Here is a 25554-nt window from a genome sequence, read left to right as displayed (position 1 = left end):
AAAGAAAGCTCAAGAAGGAATGTGAAGTGGTATACAAAAAGGCTGAGTGGAAAAAATGGCTAAAAATGTTTTGTCATATTCTGTTGAATTCACAAGAGCTAGTAAATTGGGAAAAATTTAAATGTTGTCTGATTCTATCAAAACACCTTCATATGTTGTAAAGTATCCATTTGGGCTTAAAACCTAACTAAAATTCAAAATTGTTAATACTGAATATGTACTTCTTATGACATTGGTTTCAAAAATAATATTCCTCCCCAAATTTGAATAAAGGAGATAGCTTTAAAATATTAGTTCTACGCGGGCTCGGTGGTTCACACCTGTAATCCTGGCACTTTGGGAGTCCAAGGCAGGTGGATCACTTGAGGTCAGGAGTTCGAGACCAACCTGGCGAACATAGTGAAACCCCACCTCCATTAAAAATACAAAAATTAGCTGAGCATGGTGGCTCATGCCTGTAATCCCAGCTACTCAGGAGGCTGAGGCAGGAGAATTGCTTGAACCTGGGAGGCACAGGTTGCAGTGAGCCAAGATTGCGCCACTGCACTCCAGCCTGGGCAACAGAGTGAGACTCGGTCTCAAAAAAAAAAAAAAAAAAAAAAGTTCTAGAACAGCATTTCCCAGGCAGATATTCTAATTATTTTAAAATCTCTGGGGAAAAAAATGGGTTCCCTGGCGAGTAAGTTTGTACTTTTGAGTTTCACAATGTACATTTTGTGAAAAATGTTCTTGAATGAATTCATATTTTATCTCAACCATATCTGCTTACATTAGATAATAGTACTGCATGTGTGAGATGTTCACTGTTAATGCCTGCATTTGTATGGATTTCAGGGCCCCTTGCGATAACTTAACTCAGAAGTGGGGACCTGTGACTGTAATGTAGACTATTTAGCATTTAGAATTGCCATACAGGAATATTAGAGATGTCTGAAGTATGTAAAATATTCTCAAGTTTTAATAGTTCCAGCCATATACTTCTATTACTAAACAGTAATATTTCTTCCCAAATTTGAATAAAGGAGTCATCTTTAAAATATTAGTTCTAGAATAGCCTTACGCAAGTAGATATTCTAATTATGTTAAAACCTCTGGGAAAAAAATGGCCTCCATGGTGAATAAGTTTATATTTTCCTTTCGAATTTGACAATGTACATTAATGTCGTCGTGGTTTTGAGAAATCAAAAAGCTTGCCAAGTGACCCTACATCATTGACCATAGGGACCTCCTCTCCCCCATCCTCCTTTTCAGGTGGTATATAATAAAACTACACAAGGATGTTGTGGGAAATGCTGTACCAGACAGTACAGTATTCTCTCATCCAGACACAATTTTCCTATTGCAGAAAAGTATTGGTATGATTCTAATCAGCATGGAAAAGATAGACTCGGTGTGTCAATGCACACACCCAAAATGCATGTTTGGATTAACTGTATTCATGCCATAAAAATGCTGTGTAGACATATTTTCTTTTATATGGCTAGCTTTAATTTGTCACTGCATTCTAGTCTCTGTTCTATAATATTTATTATAGGTTAACAAGAATTACTCCGGAAGTAATATTTTTATGTCTATCCAGTAGTTATTTTTGCAAACTAATACAGTAGTACAAAAGGCACAGTGTTGAAAGATCTTAATTTTTGAGTGAAACTTACTTAAAAGAAGTCATTTTCCCCCCGGAATCTTAGTGTAAAGGCAGCTGCAGTCTACTGACAGCTTGTGGTTATGCTCTGATTTACTGGGGAAGGAGGAGGTTGTACTATTTTAAATGCATAATAGAGCATTCGTTTCGTCATCTGGAAGCAGAGATGGAAGAAGCTCGGGGGAAATGAGAGACATCACTGTTGCTTTCGTGGAGGGAAGCTTTGTAGCATGTTATCAGACAGCAGTGCATATTGAAGAAAATATCTGTTAGGAATGCATGTCACCAGATGTATTTTGCTTTCAAGAATGGTAGATACATCAAACAAGAATCAGATAAAAGCCTGAGAAAAAGATGTTCAGAAGAATACTGGAGTTATTCTTTATGCTTCACTGCCCTTTACCTCTCTTGGTACCTTCCAGAGAAACAAGTATAGATGTATTTTTAGCTTGCCGTTTCCAGCATCAATATGACAACATGATTTTGTCTTTATATCAGTAAGCAGCTTCTACTATGTTTTCCTATTTTCTGCTAGCTACAGTTTACAAAGGATGTCACAGCACTGGTAAGAAATGCACAGTAGCCATTTCCTTGCTTTTTAAGTCATGTTTTGTAGAGATTTGTAATAAGCCAATCTATTAAAAACTCTTCACTTTGCTTAGAGAAATCCCTCTATCGTGTTAATCTTACTAATTTGCAGAATATGTTTGTGATAGATGGTTTGCCATCCTTATTTTTTATTTTTATGTTTGGTTTTCTTTCGTATCCTGTACATAACTGATGCTACAGCGTAATATTTATCTGCATCAGTATATGTGTGTATATATATATATATATATATATATGTTTTTAAAGTATCTCACCCTCTTCCTGTCACTACTACTTTGCTGTTATGTTTGTGGCTGCACTTGAGCTTTGCAAGCTGTCGAATGCAAAGAACAGGATGTGATGATAGTCTTGAGTTAAGCTTGTTTTGATTAGGGGAAGATGTGTTACCACATCTGTCTCAGATGCTGAACATAGTCCCTGTGTTGCACTGATGAGCTCTGTTTTGTAAAGTCTCTATAGTTGATTTCTGTTATTCTTAAGACTGAATAATTTTACAAATAGTTGATAAAAAACGATTTAGGCTGCATGCCTGCCTGTTAGTAATAGAGAAATGTCTCCTTATAATAAGTAAAAGAGACCAAATAAATTTGTATGATATACTTTTGCATTAGCTTAAAATAAAAATATAAATTATATACAGAACGATGAGTTACCTTTTTTCATATTTTTGTGCCTTTATTATATGTGCTTTATTTCTTAAACTTGCATATTATCTTACTTTAAATATTAAAATACTTAGCATGGCTGCTGAAGGTCTTAATTTGTCAAAATGGATTATTCTTAGGGACTCTGTAATGGTTAATTGACAAGATGCTTCAAATAACTTAGATTTAATTTATTATAGTAGTAGTACTTAAAATGCATTTAAGATTTTTAATATTTTCACCTTTTCTCTGGCAAAATACATGAATCTTCCTTTGCTGGGATTTATTTGGCAGCCATTTAACCTGTCAACTGCTGAAAATCAGAAGGCTTGAATGGGGAGAATTTTAGAAGTAATGTGGGTACATCTAATTGGTTGGGTAGAAATTTGATGAGTTTCACATGTTTTGAGCAAAGAGGTGATTGTAATTTGTATGTGTTGCAGATTCTACAATTTATTTGATTTCTGAGAGACTAGCTCTTTCTAGATTTGTAGAGTACCCTTATGTTGTGTTTGCATGCATGCTATAGTGAATGTCACTCAGGAACGAGGTAGGACATAGATAAAATAGTGCACTGTAAAAATGGAAATTATTATTCTTTTTATGAATTTCCAGTGACACCTTTCTCTCATTTCTATACAGGCATATTCTCAAGATGCCTACCTGAAAGGCAACGAAGCTTATAGCGGCAATGCCCGCAATATACCTGAACCTCCACCAATCTGCTATCCCTGGCTGCCATCTGCCCCATCAGCCATGGCACAGCCAGTTGAAATATCTCCTCCTGACTCATCATTGAGCAAACAGCAAACTAGTACACCAGTACTGACACAACCTGGTAGGGCCTATAGAATGGAAATACAAGTGCCTCCATCACCAACAGATGTTGCAAAATCAAACACAGCAGTGTGTGTTTGCAATGAAAGTGTAAGGACTGTCATTGTGCCTTCTGAGAAGGTTGTAGATTTGTTATCCAATAGAAACAACCATACAGGTCCTTCACATAGAACTGAAGAAGTGAGGTATGGCGTGAATGAGCAGACCTCTTTAAAAACAGTGTCAAGAACCACATCACCACCATTATCAATTCCCACCACTCATCTAATTCATCAGCCTGCAGGCTCCAGATCATTGGAACCTTCTGGAATTTTACTTAAATCTGGAAATTACAGTGGACATTCTGATGGAATCTCAAGCAGCAGATCTCAAGCTGTGGAGGCTCCCTCTGTATCTGTTAATCACTATTCGCCAAATTCCCATCAGCACATAGACTGGAAAAACTATAAAACTTACAAAGAGTATATTGATAACAGACGATTGCACATAGGTTGTCGGACAATACAAGAAAGATTAGATAGTTTAAGAGCAGCGTCTCAAAGCACGACAGATTATAACCAGGTCGTCCCCAACCGCACTACTTTGCAGGGACGACGTCGAAGCACCTCTCATGATCGAGTGCCCCAGTCTGTCCAGATACGGCAACGCAGTGTGTCCCAAGAAAGACTGGAAGATTCTGTGCTAATGAAGTATTGTCCAAGAAGTGCATCTCAAGGAGCACTGACGTCTCCATCTGTTAGTTTTAGTAATCATAGAACTCGTTCATGGGATTATATTGAGGGACAGGATGAAACCTTAGAAAATGTCAATTCTGGAACTCCAATACCTGATTCCAATGGAGAGAAAAAACAGACTTACAAGTGGAGTGGGTTTACTGAACAGGATGATAGACGAGGTATTTATGAAAGACCTAGGCAGCAAGAAATTCATAAATCTTTTCGAGGTTCCAATTTTACTGTGGCTCCAAGCGTTGTTAATTCTGATAACAGGCGAATGAGTGGTAGAGGAGTGGGATCTGTGTCGCAGTTTAAAAAAATTCCACCAGATCTAAAAACACTGCAGTCAAACAGAAATTTTCAGACTACTTGTGGAATGTCAGTGCCTCGGGGTATTTCACAAGACAGGTCACCTCTTGTGAAAGTCCGAAGTAATTCTCTGAAAGCTCCTTCCACGCATGTCACAAAACCATCATTTAGCCAGAAATCATTTGTTTCTATCAAAGACCAAAGACCAGTAAATCACTTGCATCAGAACAGTCTGTTGAATCAGCAGACATGGGTAAGGACTGACAGTGCCCCCGATCAGCAAGTGGAGACTGGGAAATCCCCCTCTTTATCTGGAGCCTCTGCCAAGCCTGCCCCTCAGTCGAGTGAAAACACTGGTAGTTCAGATTTAGAACTACCTGTCAGTCAAAGGAATCAAGATTTAAGTTTACAAGAGGCTGAAATTGAGCAATCAGATACTTTAGATAATAAAGAAGCTGTCATCCTAAGGGAAAAACCTCCATCTGGACGCCAGACACCGCAGCCTTTAAGGCATCAGTCTTACATCTTGGCAGTAAATGACCAGGAGACTGGGTCAGACACTACCTGCTGGCTGCCCAATGATGCACGTCGAGAGGTCCACATAAAAAGAATGGAGGAAAGAAAAGCCTCGAGTACCAGTCCGCCTGGCGATTCTTTGGCTTCCATCCCATTTATAGGTGAGCTCATTTAGAGTCATTCGCTAATATGCCAAATATATAAGAAATCTTTCCAGAAAAGTATTATTTCTAGTTCAATAGGCATAGAAGTCTTACACTGTGATTTTAAAATGTTTGTAGTGAATCCCATAAGCTGTGCTTCAACCAGAGCTTTTACAAACCTCTTTAAAGGTTATTTCTAGTACCAATTTTCCTTTTTTTTTTAAAAAAAACAAAAACTTCATGTACCTAGTACCCATTTCAAATTTTTATTTTGATGAAACAAATTCCTGAGATTAAGGAAATCAGCGAAGCAAATTGTACCTAATTGTTGATTCAGGTGAATGAAAAACCAAGTGGAACAGTTTTGATAATTAGTTACCAACCTTTCATTTAAACAGTGCTTTTACTTTCTAAAACATATTTCTTTGTAAATTTAACGTGTACTGAGAGAAAAGACCTCTTCATTGTCAAGTTAGTTTGCCATACTATAAATCCTGGAACAGATTTAGAGAAGTTACTTAAATTATAAGCGTGTGCCACAGTTGCTGGCACCTGTCCTGTTGAGTCTTCTGTCTGCTCCCTCCCACCCCAGATCTGTTCTCCATAGAGCAGCCAGTGTGATGTTTTTAAAAGTGTCAATTAGATCACACCACTCCTCTCTGCAGAACCCTCTGTTTCCTTCCCATCCATCTCACCCAAAATAGCATGCAAAATCCTCCCGTGATCTGAAAGGCCCTCCATGGTCTGCCTCACAACTCCCTCTCTGATGGTGTCAGAGAGATCCTACCTCGTGATCTCCCATCACAATCTTCCATGTGCATCCCATCTGCAGCCTCACCAGCCTCCTTGCTGTCAGGCGTGCCTTGCTACAGGGACAGGTACAGCTGGTTTCTAACCCTGGAATACATTCCACAGATAGTTAACAAGCCTCTGTCTTCCTCATGACATTTGGGTCTCTGCTCAAAGATCTTATCCAAGCAGGCTTTGTGACTCACCTATCTAAAACAGGTATCCCACGCACAGACACAGAAACGGACATTCTCTTCCCTTAAGCTTTTTTATTTATCTTCGTATTACTGTTTCCACTTGACATGTTTTGTTTTTTTGTTACATGTTTCTCAGTAGAACTAAAACATAAACTACATGAGAGCAGAGATTTTAAATCTTTGGTTCACTTTTGTGTCCCTAATACCTAGAACACTGCGTGGCACATAAAGAATTCACTCAGTAAGTATTTGTTGAGATAATGGCTGAAACAATTTTGAAGTGCTGGTTAAATGTATAGCACAACAACAATACAGTTCTCATCATGACTGTGCAGCTCTAACACATCATCTGCTAACAGGTGATGACTTATGTCCTTAATATTATCTTCATTTTATAAGTGAGAAATTTAAGGTATAGAGAGGCTAAATAACATCTCTAAAATCACATAGTAAGTGATAAGAGACAGGGTCTCTAGGTTTGCCTCATTCAGCCTCGTCCCAGAGCACAGCTCCAGGGAGCACGCCATTTATATGGAATGCCTGTGAAGAGCGCCCCCTGGAGGCATGCGATGCAGGGGCTTTTTTCCTTCTCTTTTTGCCACCAACCAAGGCCATACTTGTAGTCCCCCTGGTGTCCCATGGGTTTATGAAAAGAGTTCTCCATCATTTTACAAAATAATGTGCTTCTCTTTGAGTACTAGTTGAGTTTTTCTTTTCTACGGGAACATTTTTAAAGCTGTTGAGGACTGTTGTTTTCTACGGAAACATTTTTAAAGCTATCAATTGTAAAGCTATTGATAGCTTTAAGAATGTTTCTTGAGAAAACACTTAATTGGATAGGTGACACTAAAAGCTTTTTTAAAAAGTTCCACACAGCTTATTTTTTTTTTATAAATAGGATATATTCAAGTTGTCAACATTGTGGGGAATCTCAACCTAAATTGTACCCATATTCATATCTATACCCCTAAGGCCAAGCTCAGCAAATAGTAGACTCCTGTTGTAGATGGAATCTTATACATCATCTAGAATAGATATTTTATAGAAGGCAACTGATGACGAATGATTGTTTTATGAGGTTTTAAAATGTAAAAAAATCTTACAACCTGTGGCTGTTTCACAGGCCCATGCGATCTTATCAGAACAGTGGCATCATATTTTCTTCCTACATAATAACAACAATATAATCAGATTACATTGGAGTAGTAAAAAAATGTGCTGGATATATCTGTTAATATTTCTTCCTAGTTATGAAGTATAGAAATAAAAGTTAATTATGTTATTAAAGAGAAGACTTTGGCTAAAATAGAAAATAAAGATCTGTATAATTCTATATACATATAGATTGATGTAAATAAATCATTTTATTTACTAAGAATAAAAGTACTCTCTAATTAGTTCCTATCTTATTTGACTTTCGCCCTCCTTCCCCCGCTGCTCACCTTCTGCTGTGCGGCCCAGTTCCTAACCGGCCATGGACCAGTACCAGTCTGCAGCGCAGGAGTGGAGGACCCCTGCTATATACTAAGGTTGCAGGAGGCATACAGGCATACAAAACAAAATGAATACATTTTGTTTTTAAATTTGGAATATTACTCATTAACAGTATTTTGTTTACTGTTCCCACCCCCCACTTTATAAAGCTGCATAGTAAGTCCTGAAAATAAATTTCAACTTCTTTTATAAGTAAACACAAACCTCAACAATGTGAGCTGTTCATGAGTAATCTCACGGTGAATAGCAGATATTACAGTGTGTTCTAAAATCCTGACTTCCTACATTTCTCTAATTTATACCACTCATTACCAGTAATACAAAAATGCTATGACTGTTACCTACACCCAGGGTTTCATCTTAACTTTCTTTCTCCATGCTTTTGTCATATCTCTAAGACTCCTCCTCCTCCATCTTACCCCAACATTGGCTGCGTGTGTGCTCAGTGAGGGTTAGCCCTAAGTTAAATTGAATTTGACAGTCACAGCCTTATTGGCACTGCCATATCAAGATGATTTAGAAGTGTTAGATTTGGTAAGATATAGCTGGATTACATTGTCCATACAGGGGAACTTAGCTCCCTGAAATTTACCCAAAGGGAAGAGGTGACCATTCCCTATACCCAGTTTCTCCCTTTGGGAGCTCTGGGCTCAGTGCCAGTGGTGGTATCACAGGACGATGCAATGAGCACCCAGCCCTTCTTTAATACTAATTCAGGCTGAATCTTAGCAAATAGTCTGTTTATAAAGAGGAATCATATACTTTATCATCTTACATCTTTTATAAAGAGAAATCATTTTCTTATCATCTTTATATGTCTTTTTCATATATCGGCTTTTCCCAAAAATATGATGCCATTGGTACTTAAGCTTAGAGATTTTTGCTTCCACTATTTGAGTAACGATGTGAGGTAATTTAAAAAATAATAAAATAGTCCGGGTGCAGTGGCTTGCGCCCGTAATCCCAGCACTTTGGGAGGCTGAGGCGGTCAGGTCACTTGAGGTTGGGAGTTCAAGACCAGCCTGGCCAACACAGTGAAACTCCATCTCTACTAAAAAAAATACAAAAATATTAGCTGGGCGTGGTGGGGTGCCTGTGAGCCCAGCTACTTGGGAGGCAGAGGCAGGAGAATTGCTTGAACCTGGGAAGCGGAGTTGCAAATAGCTGAGATCGTACCACTGCACTCCAGCCTGGGCGACAGAATAGTGAGACTCCACTCAAAAAATAAAATAAAATAATAAAATAACAAAAACTTCTGCAGTGCTTTATAATCTACCACATACTTTATAATGTACCAGTCCTTACCATAACCCAGTGGGGAATTTATGGCAGAATTAATAACCCGTTTTATGGATAAGGAAAGTTAAGTACTTTGCTGAAGCTCTCTCAGAGAACTGACAGAGCCGATTGCCTGTTGGCTCCAAATTTCATATTCTTTGGACAGTGCCTCAAAATGAGCAAAAATTTAAATCTTGGATTTTACTTTTTTAAATCTTAGCTTGAAAAATCACTCTAAGTTTTATGCTGACTATTATTAGCTCAGATCACCCAAGTTTGAATTGGCATCTTTTCCCCATGCTTTTGTCATATCTCTAAGACTTCTCCTCCTCCCTCTTACCCCAACGTTGGCTGTATATGTGCTCAGTGAGGGTTAGCCTAAGCTAAATTGAATGTGATGGTCATAGCCTTAACGGCACTGCCATATCCAGATGGTTTAGAAGTGTTGAGTTTGTTAACAAAAATGTTCCACCAGTAAATAATTTTAGATGCTCTTTTATCTTTTCTTTGATAGTAGCATTAGTTTTTTTTGTTTGTTTTTGAGACGGAATTTCACTTTCTTTGCCTAAACTGGAGTGCAATGACACGATCTCAGCTCACTGCAACCTCCGCCTCCCGGGTTCAAGTGATTCTCCTGCCTCAGCCTCCCGAGTAGCTGGGATTACAGGTGTGCGCCACCATGCCCAGCTAATTTTTTGTATTTTTAGTAGAAACGGGGTTTCACCATGTTAGCCAGACTGATCTCACAAACTCCTGACCTCAGGTGATCCGTCCCCCTCAGCCTCCCAAAGTGCTGGGATTACAGGTATGAGCCACCGCACCTGGCCACATTAACTTTTATTCTGAAACACTTTAAGTTTCTTTGTAGCACACTTTATAGATTGCTATGCTTATTTATTTAGGGAAATAGGTTTTTTTAAAACCTAGCCGCCTTTTTTTTTTTTTTTTGAGATAGAGTCTCACTCTGTCACCCAGCCTGGAGTGCAGTGGCATGATCTTGGCTCACTGCAACCTCTGCCTTCCAGGTTCAAGCGATTATCCCACCTCAGTCTCCCAAGTAGGTGGGATTACAGGCGTGTGCCACCACACCCGGCTAGTTTTTGTATTTTTAGTAGAAATGGGGTTTCACCATGTTGGCCAAGCTGGTCTCGAACTCCTGATCCACCTGCCTCAACCTCCCAAAGTGCTGGAATTACAGGCGTGAGCCACTGTGCCCTCCCAAAACCTAGCTCTTATAAACTATGAAATTGTTTCACTAAAGTAGACTTTGGAGCCTTTTCACCTAGTTCCTTTAATGTTGAAAATAGACCCAAATCTCAAAAGCCCCCGAACAAATGCCTGGTTTATAAAAACCTAAAAATGTTTTATATGTTTACATAAATTAAATAGATAATTCCACCCCTTTAGTGGATTTGTAATTGTAGGCCTTTTGAACTAGAATTGGCCCTTCTCACTACCCAAGTCCAACTTCTTTATTTTATAGGTAGTGAATGTAATATCCAGAAAAGTTAAGTGGCTTTTGCAAAATCGAACACACCAGGTCTCTTGACCTCCCTACTCAGTCATCCACATTTCTACTCCCTTGCTGCTTTTCTGTGTACTAGAATTGAGAATTAATAATTTTCAAGATAGATTAGTGAAATTGGTGAGCTGATATTTATTAAATTTCTAAGTAAATGTTGAATTTGTTGAAATTGTTACAGCATATCAGCTGGCAAGCTGGATCATTTTTCATACACACACGCTTGTACACCGGCCCATGGACACACACCCTCACCCCCAGATCTTAAGAGTTTAGTTAACTTGTTTGATCTATGGGACTGCAAAAATTCAGCCAAGTAATTGTAACCTGTTAACCGTGGCAAATCTAGAAGTGATCCTTCCACTTGCCCTTTGTAAAATTAGAGCCCTTGCTGTGCTGACCTGGTGCATGCTTTCTTGTAGATGAGCTGACCATGATATTGTGCACATCCCTGCTTTTGCTCTGATTTTGTCACCTCCCTTTCAAATACCTACTTCACAGTAGTTCTTCTTGGATTTACAACTCCACTCCCTCATCGTCAGCACTGACTGCCATCTTGCCATGGCAAACATGAATGGGGAATTTATTCAAAATACTCTCCCCTTCCTAACCACTGTAAAACCATTTCTATCTAATAGGGAGATACAGCATTGACCTTTTGGTTATTAAGATAACCAAATCTCCAGATGACTTTGAAGAAGCTGAATGTTAATTTAAATCCATGTTCACAGAACTGACCATTAAAGAAACTTGGTCTTAATTAGAAAATTGAATTCCAGTTACGATAATTAGCTTAATTATTGTAAAAATTGGGAATATTTGAACTAGGTGATGGGCACCCATCACCAGTTCATATAAAACAGGACTTATTGCTTCAAAATTTTTATTTATAATTAGTGAAAAATGTTTAGTGAGCCTACTCAAGGTCTGTTGCTGGGTCAAAGATGAGAAGGCCATGTGAATATATTAGCATCATTTTTAAACATTCTTTCTCTAGGCCTTTTAAATATGATGTAAATGGAGTTGCTCCAGCAAGCTCTTGTACCTGATGTTCAGTAATTGGTATTAATGGGGCTAATTTAAATTTGCCTAGGGAGTTCAATTTTTTAGGATGTCTTTATTTCATTGGGCTTAACTCTGATTAAAAAAAAAAGTGGCATTGCCAAAGATTAATACATTGTTACTTGAAAGAAGGAGCTTATGCTTGACTATTAATAAGATCATTTAACTTTGGCCGTTCACCTCCTTTGATTTAAATTGAGTGTATATCTCAGAAGGCAAATAAAAAGAAAGGATATTTGTCACATTTGAATTTATTTATTTATTTATTTATTTATTTTTGAAACAGAGTCTTGCTCTGTCGCCCAGGCTGGAGTGCAGCAGCTTGATCTCGGCTCACTGCAAGCTCTGCCTCCTGGGTTCATGCCATTCTCCTGCCTCAGCCTCCCGAGTAGCTGGGACTACAGGCGTCCGCCACCACACCTGGCTAATTTTTTGTATTTTTAGTAGAGACGGGGTTTCACCGTATTAACCAGGATGGTCTTGATCTCCTGACCTCGTGATCCGCCCGCCTCGGCCTCCCAAAGTGCTGGGATTACAGGTGTGAGCCACCGCCCCTGGCCTGAATTTATTTTTAAGACACAGAATCCATTAGCAATATTTCCTCTCCTTTTCCCTAAGGATGAGGAAAAATCAAGATTTTAAGCGTATTTTGCTTGAGGTATGTCCCTTCTGGTAGGAGTTGGAACAGAAACAGCTTATTCAATTTCCATATTTTGGTAAAAAGATATATACATGCTGTTGCTGTTTTGGAACCACATATATAATTTTAGGTTAGTTGCCATTTCTTTCAACTTATACAAATTTACCCCTCTTTTTGCAATATATAGTTTACTCTGTCATTGAAATAAGTAATAGTGTTAATATTCCTTCAATTATTATGCTGTAATTTGGGGAGGGGGTAGGAATACTACTTTGTAGCAGAGGTGAAATAAAAAGCAGAATTAAGTCAGGGAACTGATTATTCTGCCATGGTCTATGCTGAAAATTCTGATAATTTCACTGAGTTACATAAAATTATTGTCAACTATAATCATAAAATATAAAGTACATTAATTATATGCTGCTTTGTAATTATGGTCAGCTGTGAGAAATGTGCCTCGTAACTCAGCTCACCTTAGAAGGGACTTTTTTTTTTTGCTCTGTGCCCTAACCTGTAACAGTGGACATTGGGTGTTATGAGAAGACATGCACATTTGTCAGGGTGCTGGAAATGCATTGCCCTCCACATTTATGTTCATCATAATTCTCTTGGTTACAGGGACAGGGCAATTATTTCAAATTAGCTCATGCCAAGAAGTAATGTTAGCTCACAGGGAAGAACTTCTGTGGTAGACCTGGTTCCATGCATGCCTGGATCCAAATACCCAAGTAATGACATCAAGAGTGAGTTTTTCTTTTTCCTTTTTCCTTTTTTTTTCCTTCTTTTTTCTTTTTTGACATAGAGTCTCGCTCTGTTGCCCAGGCTGGAGTCGGGCAGTGGCGCAATCTCCCTTCACTGCAGCCTCCACCTCCCAGGTTCAAGCGATTCTCCTGCCTCAACCTCCTGAGTAGCTGGGATTACCAGTGTGTGCCACCATGCCCAGCTAATTTTTGTATTTTTAGTAGAGATGGAGCTTCACCATGTTGGCCAGGCTGGTCTCGAACTCCTGACTTCAAGTGATCCTCCCACCTTGGCCTCCCAAAGTGCTAGGATTACAGGCATGAGCCACCGCGCCTGGCCTGTGAGTCTTTTTTCGTTTTGCTTTCTTCATTCTCAGATTCTTTTTCTCCACATAGTAGAAAAGGTGGCCGTTGGTGACAACTCAACAGTTTACTGATTTCTACAGTTTTTGTTCTCCAAGGATAAGAAGAGAAAGTCCATAGTTTTCTCACTGTCCATGTATTGAATCCTAGAGATACTATTAATATAAGGGGCCCTGACTGCGTGGTTCTCGCCCCTTGGCCAGTCTCTGTGGATTGAGAGGGATCGGCCCTATGGTTGGTCAGGCCTAGATCATGCCCGCCCACAGGAGGGCCAGCCGCTCCTGTGAATCCCAATGAACCTCTGGGATAGACAAGCATAGACACTCTCTGTAGTTATCTTGCGGAACACGAAGAGGAACAAATAGGATGAGAACATCTTAAAGTGAAAATACTTGTCAGTTTATGAGATGAAAAAACAGTTATAAATCACTGTTTCATCTTGCTTTTATTTGATCATTTCAGTAATAGGTTTTTACCAGTATTTTTTACATTTTTATTAGGCTTTTGTATTTCTTCCATGAGTTGTCTTTTCATGTGTTTCGCTCTTTCCACTGTGATTTTAGTGGTCCTTACTTATAAGAACTCTTCATATAGGAGGGCTTCCCTTCTTTCATGCTTTGATATCTGAAAAATTATTATGTAACAGTTATGTATGAATTTTCACAATATGAAATCTTTAAGATGTTGTTCTAAAATATTAATTGATAAGCAATAAACAGTGAAAGTTTCCTATTCAGATACAAATAATAAATAGAAACATAATTTGAAATACTCTATTTGGAAAAAATCCAAATTGAATAATGGAGTAGATTTTATCTGTGAGGATTATTTACTTTTGGAAAACATTGTTTTCCAAAGCAAAATTTTTGGATATATAGGCCTGTATTTTTTTTTTACATGTTAAGAAACAGTAGCCACATTGAATTTTGATGTGTAGCAACTTAGGTGTCCTTCACCGTTCTTTTTATTATAAAGAGCTCTGGGTCTTTTAGTGAAGAAAGTAAATGAAGACTTTTTTGTGTGACAGAGTCCTCTGTTGTCCAGGCTGGAGTGCAGTGGCATGATCTCAGCTTACTGCAGCTCCGCCTCCCGAGTTCAAGCGATTCTCCTGCCTCAGCTTCCTGAGTAGCTGGGACTACAGGCGCGCACCACCATGCCCAGCTAATTTTTGTATTTTTGGTAGAGACAGGGTTTTGCCATGTTGGCCAGGCTGGTCTCGAACTCCTGACCTCAGGTGATCCACCCGTCTTGGCCTCCCAAAGTGCTGAGATCACAGGCGTGGGCACCACGCCTGTCCAAGACCTCATTTCTTAAGTCAGTTCTTTGATTACGTAGTTTAACACGAATGTTTATGCCACTTAATAACAAATCTGTAACCCCAGTAGTTCATAAATATGTTTTGAATGCATTATTTAATGTCTTAATGTAGTATGTGATATGCCTAGGATAAAGATGATTGATTTTCATCTAACAGAATATTTTATTTAAAAATTTAGAAGTCATTTGAAAGTGTGACAGCATGATGCTTTTGAATATATTTGTATATGAGATGAAAAATTTTTGTTTTCCGTTTGGTCAACTAAATAATATGTATTTTTCTACATTGGAAAATAAGATAAATTGGAATTATTCTTGTTTTTACATAATATGCACATTGGTAATAATTCAAGTGTATGTGAAAAGTAGAGTTTTTGAATTTGGATTATTCCTAATGAAACACAGTATTTTTAAACCAGTAGAAAAGTTTTTATATTTTCAAAGGGAATCAAGAATTGGATTAGTATAGTCTGTAAATGTGAGGTAATATAATTGTGTTTACTTTAAAAGTATGTTTAGCTTTTCCTTTTCTCCTTTTAACATACCAGTAAAAGGAATTTATTATAAAGAATGCAACAATACTGAAATGAGTAAGCCCAATGTTAGTCTCTTCTCCCACGCCTTCTCCATTCAGTCCTCCTTTAGAACAGGTGAGTATCTATCCTCCCACCTGTTTTTGCAGACATACCTAAAACTGATTATTTTAATCCAGTGTGTTTCAGAAATGTTCTCCAAAATATAGTAAGTTGGAAGAGATTGAATGAATACCATCAGGAAATCCAGGGACACAAAATTTGAAAATTGTATTTAATGCTTTGCAATAATGCTTAATCCATGCACAATTTGAATTTCACTCTCGTTACTTTTGCAAGGCATAAAATCATTCTCCTCAAAGATTTATCCCAGTATAATTAAAGATGTATTCATACTGCATGAGTCAGATACTTTTTGAAGAATACAGTGTATTCCTCTTCACATCAGTATTCATTAATCTGTAACAGAATTATGGATCAGCAGACTCTATAAAACCAGGCTGCTTTATATCATGTATCATTTGAAGAAACTTTGTTAAACGTACAATTTAAATATCAAAATCAGTTTTAAATACTACAAGTTTTAGTGAAATTAAATTGTTATCCTCATTTAATTTTTAAAACTTCAGTTATCTTCTTGCTTTTGGAAAAAGAATTACTGCATTCTTACTGACATAATAGTAAACTGTCATATACTTAGTAAAAAGTGGTGCATAGAGAAATTTTCAAAATGTCTTCTCTTCCTAAAATGTAAAGAGCTGCTTTTAAAGAAAGTTGTAAAAACAGAAAATAAGCTAAACACAGTTAGAATTTACTGATTTTGGCCATAAAATGGAAATGTTATATTTTTGTAACATTATCAGTCCTCTTGATTAAAATCCTGATAATATGGTACAGCATCCTTAGAATTTAGTCAAAATTAAAATAGCTGGACCTTTTAAATCCAGGCATCAAAATCCTGGTTTATCATTGTAGTATATTCTTTAACAGGTTTTATTCTGGGGCATTTAATTTTAAGGATTATCGTTCCAGCATCCTATTGAATTACGTTTCTTAGCCTCAAGTATTAGAATTTAAATCACTGATGTTTTTATAAGAGTAAGAATTTTGTGCAAATGGCCCTGGAAACTTATTTTGGAAGCTAGAGACTGGACTTTGTCTTTTCAAAAACTGAGATACACTTGTGTAGGGATGAGGCGGGGATACGGTTTTAGGAATTAATGCTTTGAAAACTGAGCCTCAGCCAATCACCTTAATTTCCTGAAGTGATAATCTGTGGTACATTTAAAATTTGAAAAGTAATTCTTTCAGGGTGGTATATGATTATTGCTCTGGTTTGATGGGTTTAGGTTCGAGGTACCTATAAACTTTAGTACCTTGACAATCAGTTAGTGAAGGCATTAATTGGTTGGTAGAGCAGCTCATTTAATTTCTTATACCATATTCTCAGAATTATTTAGAATTACTAGAGTAATAACTGTAAATCAATTTTTAGCAGACTGAATAGGTCATTTAGTGATGTGCTTTGGTGGTGAAGTGTTAAAATCTTTATCTGACCCCCTTAATAATTATTGACTGTTTTATTATTAATAACAATTAGGTCATTGAACATTCTGATTTTCCTTTTTTCTTACAGATGAACCAACTAGCCCTAGCATTGATCATGATATTGCACATATCCCTGCTTCTGCTGTTATATCAGCCTCTACCTCTCAGGTCCCCTCCATAGCAACAGTTCCTCCTAGCCTCACAACTTCAGCTCCATTAATTCGCCGTCAGCTCTCACATGACCACGGTACGTCTAAAGGGTGGTTTTGTAAACCGTATCTCATGCTCTGTTTTCCACTTAGAGTAGTATGATAAACTGATGTTTCCACCGTTAAAAGAATCTGGGAACCACTTGTGAATGTCTAAATATTGGATTTTAATTAATTACAGAATCTGTTGGCCCTCCTAGCCTGGATGCTCAGCCCAACTCAAAGACAGAAAGATCAAAATCATATGATGAGGGTCTGGATGATTACAGAGAAGATGCAAAATTGTAAGTCTCAGGTGTATTATTTTAAATATTTGTATGTGGGTGGGTGTTCAGCATGACCTTGACACACAAGTTCAGAATTTAATGATGTCTTATGTTTTCTAACTTTGACATTAGAAATGCAAATAAATAAAGTTGTTAATGGTAACATTGAATTTTAAAAATCAGTAACACACAAACATGGTAGAAAAATATGTTAAATACTCTCATCCTAGAAACTGCAGCCATTCAGTACTATTCAGACATAATATGTTACTGTTTTCTTTTGTGTAATTCTAGAGCTATTCTATACATAAAATCATATGTACACTACCTAAATATGCATATATGTGTGTGTATTGTATTCTAATTATTTTTACAAACAAATGACACATGGTATAGACACTGATCTTAGAGATCCTTAAATGCATATAGTCCTGGCCCATGCTGTTTCATGATTTTTAAATTTTCCATTGAATAGTTTATACCGTAATATACTTAACCAATACTCTATATTAATAGACATTTATATTGATCAAATCTTATGCTATCACAAATACTTCATTGACTATATTATACATACTTCAGTTAGCACATGTGTGAATAAATATAATTGAAAACAGGATTCTTACATCAAAGGGTATGTGTATTTTTATTTATTTTAAAAATTTATTTATTTTTGAGACATTTTGCTCTTGTTGCCCAGGCTGGAGTGCAATGGTGCGATCTCGGCTCACTGCAACCTCCACCTCCCGCGTTCAAGCGATTCTCCTGCGTCAGCCTCCCAAGTAGCTGGGATTACAGACATGCACCACCTAAGTTTGTATTTTAGTAGAGACCAGGTTTCACCATGTTGGTCAGGCTGGTCTCAAACTCCTGATCTCAGGTGATCCACCCACCTCGGCCTGCCATATTTTTAATTTTAATATCTATTGTTAATTGCTGTCCATAAAAATTATACCAAACCACATTCCCACCAACAATATAGAAAAGCCTCTGCTGTTACACTCTAACACAGTGTATTGTTTGATACATATATTTTTAATTATTATAATGGCATATTGCAGTTTTAATTTGACATTTAGCAGTTGAACACCATTTCGTATATTTAAGATATTTATATTTTTCTGTGAACTGATTTTTTATATTTTTTGACTATTTTCTATGGATTCTTCTGACTTCTGCGTCCTTTTTATATAAAGAAAGCTAACATTTTTCTGTGATGTGTTGCAAGTCTTTCCTAATTCAATATTTTTCATTTTTTTTAAACCATGCAAAAATATTTAAAATTTTTTCTGTGGCTAAATTTAGGAAATATTTGTGGACTTTGAATTTTGAGTCATATTGTATCAAAAAATTCTGTCACTACTCCAGAATTATAACAAAATTTATGTTTACTTTTTATTTTTTTGTAAACTTACAACTTTGACTCATCTGGAATTAATTTATTCAAATTAGATAAAGAGACAACTTTACATTTTCTAATATCTCTATTGTCCCAAAAGTACCTGTTGAATGTCATCCTTTTCCCACCGATGATACATCATCTTTATTATATACTAAGTCATATGTATTTAATTTTATTGTGGGGCTCTATTCTATTCAGTTGATTTATCTGTGTATTAATGTACACGAGGTTCTATTAATTACGGTAGTTTTATAATGTCTGTCTTACCTGGTAAGGCTATTATTTTATGTTTTTTCAGAATTCTCCTGGCTATTTTTATTTTAGTATTTGAACCTTAAAATCAGATTTTCTAGTTCTTGAATTCTTATGTACATTTTCATTGATACAATGATTAATTTATAAATTAACTTGGGGAATACTCACATCTTTATGATACTGAACCTTATGTTAAAGAACTATTTGTCTTTTTTGTTATCTTTGCATACAGTCCTCTGAGGGTTCCATTTGGTTATTCTTTATATTCCAATAAAAGTAGTTCTTTCTGGAGCAGCTACTTGAGGGAGGTTTGTGTGAGTCTAGCAGGGCTTGCTTCCAGGGTAGCAGGAATTTTCCTCAAGATACAGGGTTGGATTTGTGAGCTATTTTAGCCTTTATTTCTTCCTCATTATAAGGTATCAAAAACTGCCGTTATTTCAGAGTCTACCGCACCCTACACCAACTACACACTGTTTCCTGCAAAGATGGCAGGACTGTATGTTTCCTCATTCTCCTCTGATACTCCATGGTAACAAATGAGGCTCCTGTCACCAGCTTCAGCACACTATTTTCCATTGTTCCAAACAAGGGATGGTTGGTTTCAATCTCTCAGAAATCAATGTAGTGCAGTTTTGAGATCTGCAAGTGATCGGTGCCCTGTTCTTTCTTCCTGTATCCATTGTTTACTTCACTGCAGTTAGCCACCCTTCTTTGTATGGTATAGTTCAGAGTTACAGTGTCTTCTGATATGGTTGAAGATTGAGTTTGCATATCTGTTTCTGATTACATTGTTGTTTGAGGGGGAGGTTTCTGAGAGGAGAAAACAGTGACACCTTTAGTAACATCTTAAAACTCTAAGTTTCTTAAATGAATTTTGAGTTTAAAAAAAGTTTATTGTCCCTTAATAAAAGTTAAATTATTTTCGATTACTTTAACATGAACCTGTCTCCTGAAGCTCTAAGCCTGTTCAGTGGCAACAGTTGTCCTTCTTTTTGAAAGCAGTCATAATGTGGTTAGAGTAGAAGAGTGAAGGGCCAGGACTGTCTGTAACTGTGCCCTCCCTGCCACATTTCCAGTTCAGGGTATCCACCAGCAGGATGAGTGGAGATGACAGGGAGCATCTCCCTGAAGCTGGCTGCTAATGGCAACTGCTTACTGATCATAATTAACATCATGGAAATCCTTAATATAGCATTGCAGCTACAGTTAACTAATAACATAAAACCCAGTGTTCAGCCTGAGTAGCTTTTTCTTTGATAAAAAAAAAGAAAATCCCACACTTCAAGCAGAAACAATTTTAATTTACCAGATCAATTAAGAAAGTTTTAATTATTAGGTGGAACATTTTTTATAAAATTAGCTTTTTTTCTCTTCCATTGAATAGTGGACATTTAACATGATAATGATGAAATGTCAGATTATTATTGAAAGAGTAATTGTAATATTCAAATTATTCTTACATCTTTAAGATTTTTTTTGCACTAATTGAAAATATTTATATATTTTTTCCCCAACAGGTCCTTTAAGCACGTATCTAGTCTGAAGGGAATCAAGGTTGGTATTAGAGTGTTTCTACTTACCTTAGTTTATCTCTTCATAGAGAAGTACTTCTTTTACCCAGTAGACATTTAATATTTAAATATTATAATCTTTTATTCTGTAAGTATGTAATACTTTTGATACACATTGTGCTGATTTTTCTGACTTTATCAGTTCAAGGCCCAGCAGTCCTAACTGCCCAGCAGTCCTTTTTGTATTTTGTTGTATGCTTTTCTATCCTGGAAATTATTTTGTGGCTTCCCTCCAACACCCCCCACCCCACCCCTGTTCTCTTTCTTCTCCCTCCCCTCGTAGTTCCCTGAAAACATAGAAACTATTAGACAGGAATTTCCTTATTTATCATCTCCAAAAATACCAGTTTCCTGCCTTTTTCAACCTCCACCTCCCGGGTTCAAGCGATTCTCCTGCCTCAGCCTCCCAAGTAGCTTGAGATTACAGGCGCCTGCCATGCCTGGCTAATTTTTGTATTTTTAGTAGAGATGGGGTTTTGCCATGTTGGCCAGGCTGGTCTCGAACTCCTGACCTCAGGTGATCTGCCCGCCTTGGCCTCCCAAAGTGCTGGGATTACAGGTGTGAGCCACCATCCCCAGCCAGTCCCCTGCCTTTATACCCACACTTGCTGCCTTCCTTATTCTTACCGTAAATATTGCTGTGCTTGTACCATTATCCTATTAAAAACCAACGCCCACACTTCTTTGGATTCTCTTGCCTCTCACTTCCTCGGTGCCCTTCTGCACAGTCACCATTTTTCTAGTGACTCATTCACTCACTGTTGTCTGCACCCATGTTCTATTTCCTACATTAAAATAGAAACCTTCCTGGAATCCACATCCTGCTTTATTCACTACTCCTTTTCACAGCAGAACCCCTTGAAAAAACTATAGTTTCTACTTCTTCTCAGCCCACACACATCAGAACAACACTGACATTCAGGTTCCAAAACTAATGGTTAACCTTGGTTTTTAACTTCCTAGAGCCCTCGCTGGTATTCAACACAATTTCTGGCTCCCTTCCTTGAACACTTTCTTCTGCTGGCTTCCATCTTGCCACACTTTCTTGCTCTTCCTTCTAACTGAAAGACTACTTCTCCATCCCCTCTGCAGGCTCTTTTGCTCCACCTGATATTTAAATGTTGGAATGCCTAGAGTTGTTCTGACCCTTCTTTATCTACCCTGATTTCCTCAGTGATCTTATGCAGAGGTCTCCCAAAGTTTACATGGCTATCCTTGACCTCCTTCCTGAACTGCAGCTCGTGTCAGCTGCCGTCACTTGGATGTTTAATCAGCAACTCAAGGTTTACGTGATGATTAGACCCCAGTTACCCCCAGACCTCCTTATCCCTTAGTTTTCCCCATCTCCTTAAGTTCACTTCCATGCACCTTCTTGATGAAGCCAAGTATTTCAGAACTAGCCTTGTTTCTTCTTTTTCACTTTCCCCCATATCAATTCCAGACTACCCTGAATCTTCCCGCTGCCGTCATCTTTCACCTGGATTCCTATAGTCACAGCTCTTTTCACGCGTGTCCCTTTAGAATCCACTCTTGACAGAGTACTCAGAGTGAGCTTTGAACTGGGTGATCAGTTACTCCCCCGATTCATCACTTAATGCTTCTTTCACACTTCCTACCATGGCCTAAAAGACCCTTAATGATCTAGAATTAGCTGTTTATTGATCACATTAATCAGCGAACATTTAAAGTGATAATGATGATATACAGTCAGTAGCTGTACATTCTCATCAGACTCTCTTCCCTCTGACCTTTTATGGCTGGCTCCTTATTTTTCCTCCAAATTTCAACAAAATATTATTTCTTCAGAGAAGCCCTGCCACCTCATCACCAGTTTCTAGCTGCTTCTCAGCCATTCGTTATTGCATCTTGCCGTTTTCATTCTTCAAATAACAGAAATCACAAACGGATCATTTTCTCATTTTTCACTAAAATGTGAACTAATAAGAACAGGAAAATTACGTCATTTGTTATTTTTAATGGTTAAAAAATGATAATTCACATTTTTTTAAATGAGACTAGAAATTTTTAAAAAGATAAAGTTAGGATTTTTCAAAAATAGCCCTTCACTTGAAACATTAAATAAAGTTTTCCACAAAGCGGTTTCCATGTGCAAATATTTATAAAGGAAAATGCTGACATTTTACTGTTTTCTTGGTCTTTTCTGTAGATCGCAGACAGCCAGAAGTCATCAGAAGACTCTGGGTCCAGAAAAGATTCTTCCTCAGAGGTCTTCAGTGATGCTGCCAAGGAAGGGTGGCTCCATTTCCGACCCCTTGTCACCGATAAGGGCAAGGTAGTGTGTTTTCTAAGCCACCCTGAGTGTCAGAAATGCAGACCCTGACAAATAAACCATAAAGCCTGTATACATAAAATGGCATGATATCCAGATTAAAGAGTGAAAAAAAAAACCATTTATAAATAGATTTTTCTACATTAAAAAAAGTATTCCTTAAAAAAATTCTAATTATTGCATTAATTTGGTACTTTTTGTCCTGTGTATCAGCTACATGTAGAATATATTGTCTTACGTTTTGGCAATGTAAAAAGGAAATCTAAGTATTTAAAAAGGAACTCTGCTTTTCTTATTAGTTTATTAGCAATGGGTTATTCCGTTGTCCTTTAGGAAGTGGCAATTCAGTTTTAAATTTTTATGTCTCTTTTCTTAGTTTATTTTAAATTACCTTTATAACTTTGTTTCATTTTATTTTAAAAATATTAAGTTAAACAAATATAAAAATATCAATATATGCATCCAGTAGATTTCAACAGAAAAAGACTTTGCCATAAAAATTTTCTATAATATTTGGACAGCTTATATATAAGAACATTTTAATGCTGTCAGAAGAGTTTAAAAATTTTAAGAAAGCTCACTTTGGATGTGGATAGAGTTGCTTAGCCATATAAAGTTGATGAACTCTGTTAATTAGTTATGTATACAATTGTTGGAGAACTCCTGCAGTATCTGTCATTTGTGTGCTCTAAGACGTAAGTCTTTCACTCAACAGGTTTTTTGGACCGATTTTTAAATTTTCTATTCCGTTACTGTTTTTGATATATTTTGCTACATTTATTTTATTTGATTAGCTTTGTTCATATTGCCTTCCCAACTAAAGTTGGGATTTCACAGTCCTTGACTTTGATATGAATACACTGCCTAACTCAGTTTATGCTCCACAATTTTTATCCTTCCTCTCCTCACAAATAATGTAGTGAGCTAAATCTGCCACCTGCTACACTAGTTATATGTAAATGCAGAGGAAGGGTGTTGCTTAATGTGCTTATCCTGTCACAAAGATTTAGCCAAATATTGACTATTAAAGAACTGTCACATGTTTTCTAGCGAGTTGGTGGAAGTATTCGGCCATGGAAACAGATGTACGTTGTCCTTCGGGGTCATTCACTTTACCTGTACAAAGATAAAAGAGAGCAGACGACTCCGTCTGAGGAAGAGCAGCCCATCAGTGTTAATGCTTGCTTGATAGACATCTCTTACAGTGAGACCAAGAGGAAAAATGTGTTTCGACTCACCACGTCCGACTGTGAATGCCTGTTTCAGGCTGAAGACAGAGATGATATGTTAGCTTGGATCAAGACGATCCAGGAGAGCAGCAACCTAAACGAAGAGGTGGGTGTTCAAAGGAATGCTGGAGAAATCTGACCCTTTCACAACACTTTCTTACAAAGATCTAAGGAATATGATATATCATTTTTATAAAAAATTATAATATGCTATTTTCATGTAAAACAGTTGATGAAAAGGAAAACTCAAACATACCTGTTTTATATTATTTTCACACATTGGAAAATCACCATCACTGAACTGGAAAAATAGGTTATTTATATATGCTGTATACCTTCTCAGAAGCAATGAACTACATTCCTAGTCCTGGTTGTTTGTGACCAAGTTATTCCAGATCCATTTCCATCTTTCAAAGACAGGATTGTTGTAGGGCTTAAGTTACAGTAAAAATACTTACCAGTATAAATAACTATATAAATGCAGAGTGATACTGATGATTTTTGTTAATAGAACTATACAGTCAAGAATATGGAATAGCCTACTGTCACACAATAATTAGTTTCTAAGAAAACTTGCATTTTCAAAAATCAGAAGTCAGCTTTTTTTTTTTTTTTTTTTTTTTTTTTGAAACGAAGTCCTGCTCTGTTGCCCAGGCTGGAGTGCAGTGGCGCGATCTTGGCTCACTGCAAGCCCTGCCTCCCGGGTTCACACCATTCTCCTGCCTTAGCTTCCCCTGTAGCTGGGATGACAGGCAGCCGTCACCATGCCCGGCTAATTTTTTGTATTTTTAGTAGTGATGGGGTTTCACCGTGTTAGCCAGGATGGTCTCTATCTCCTGACCTTGTGATCTGCCCACCTCGGCCTCCCAAAGTGCTGGCATTACAGGCGTGAGCCACCGCGCCCGGCCCAGCATTTCTTTTTCATGCAGAACAGTGTTTAGGGATTTGAGAATTTACAGCTTATGATCATCAAGGTATTTTCACAGTAGGAATTTCAATAGTAAAGATAGTTTTTAAAGTAGATATAACTATAAACTTTATCAAGCAAATCTAGCAATGATGAAGTAGCAGTTGCTCAAGTATTTTCTTATCATTAACACAGTTTTTTCTTCACTGTGTTCTCACTTTTCATGCCTATTTATTGTAACCAAAAAAGGGGCACGAAGTTCTCTTTTAATACTCAGGAATGCCTACATTAAATGTAAACTTCTGCAAATTATGTTCTAATTTAGTCATTTCCATTATATCCAATTCAAAGTATTAAAACGTTACACCATAGGAAAAGTGTGCTTTTTTTCCTTTGGTAGTTTACACTCTGCCTTGTTTGTGGTTAAAAATAACACCAGATCTTTATCAGTGCAACCTATGTTGTACAACTACCCGCTATACAGAGGGCATCAGACCTGAATTTTTGCAAAATAAACAGGGAGAAT

The 25554-nt window shown here is 37.2% G+C and overlaps 1 protein-coding gene across 7 annotated transcripts in view; it reads left to right on the top strand.

Moving 5' to 3' along the window:
- Window positions 1–25554, top strand: part of ARHGAP21 (Rho GTPase activating protein 21) — a 136525-nt gene that overhangs the window by 95301 nt on the left and 15670 nt on the right. For 5 of the 7 annotated variants that reach the window (XM_024346264.2, XM_024346263.3, XM_024346261.3 and 2 more), the window contains 7 exons: window positions 2178–2207; window positions 3538–5434; window positions 16988–17146; window positions 17290–17392; window positions 20549–20585; window positions 22770–22895; window positions 23943–24227. In XM_024346264.2, the coding sequence (XP_024202032.1) occupies window positions 2178–2207; window positions 3538–5434; window positions 16988–17146; window positions 17290–17392; window positions 20549–20585; window positions 22770–22895; window positions 23943–24227 (2637 nt within the window). The remainder of the gene's footprint in view (window positions 1–2177; window positions 2208–3537; window positions 5435–16987; window positions 17147–17289; window positions 17393–20548; window positions 20586–22769; window positions 22896–23942; window positions 24228–25554) is intronic. The other 2 variants (XM_054660840.2, XM_024346265.3) reach the window with 1 other exon arrangement.

Source organism: Pan troglodytes, chromosome 8 (assembly GCF_028858775.2).
Source record: "Pan troglodytes isolate AG18354 chromosome 8, NHGRI_mPanTro3-v2.0_pri, whole genome shotgun sequence".
Taxonomy (NCBI): domain Eukaryota; kingdom Metazoa; phylum Chordata; class Mammalia; order Primates; family Hominidae; genus Pan; species Pan troglodytes.
Note: the sequence above shows the minus strand (reverse complement) of the source record. Positions and strands in the feature narration are given on the sequence as shown.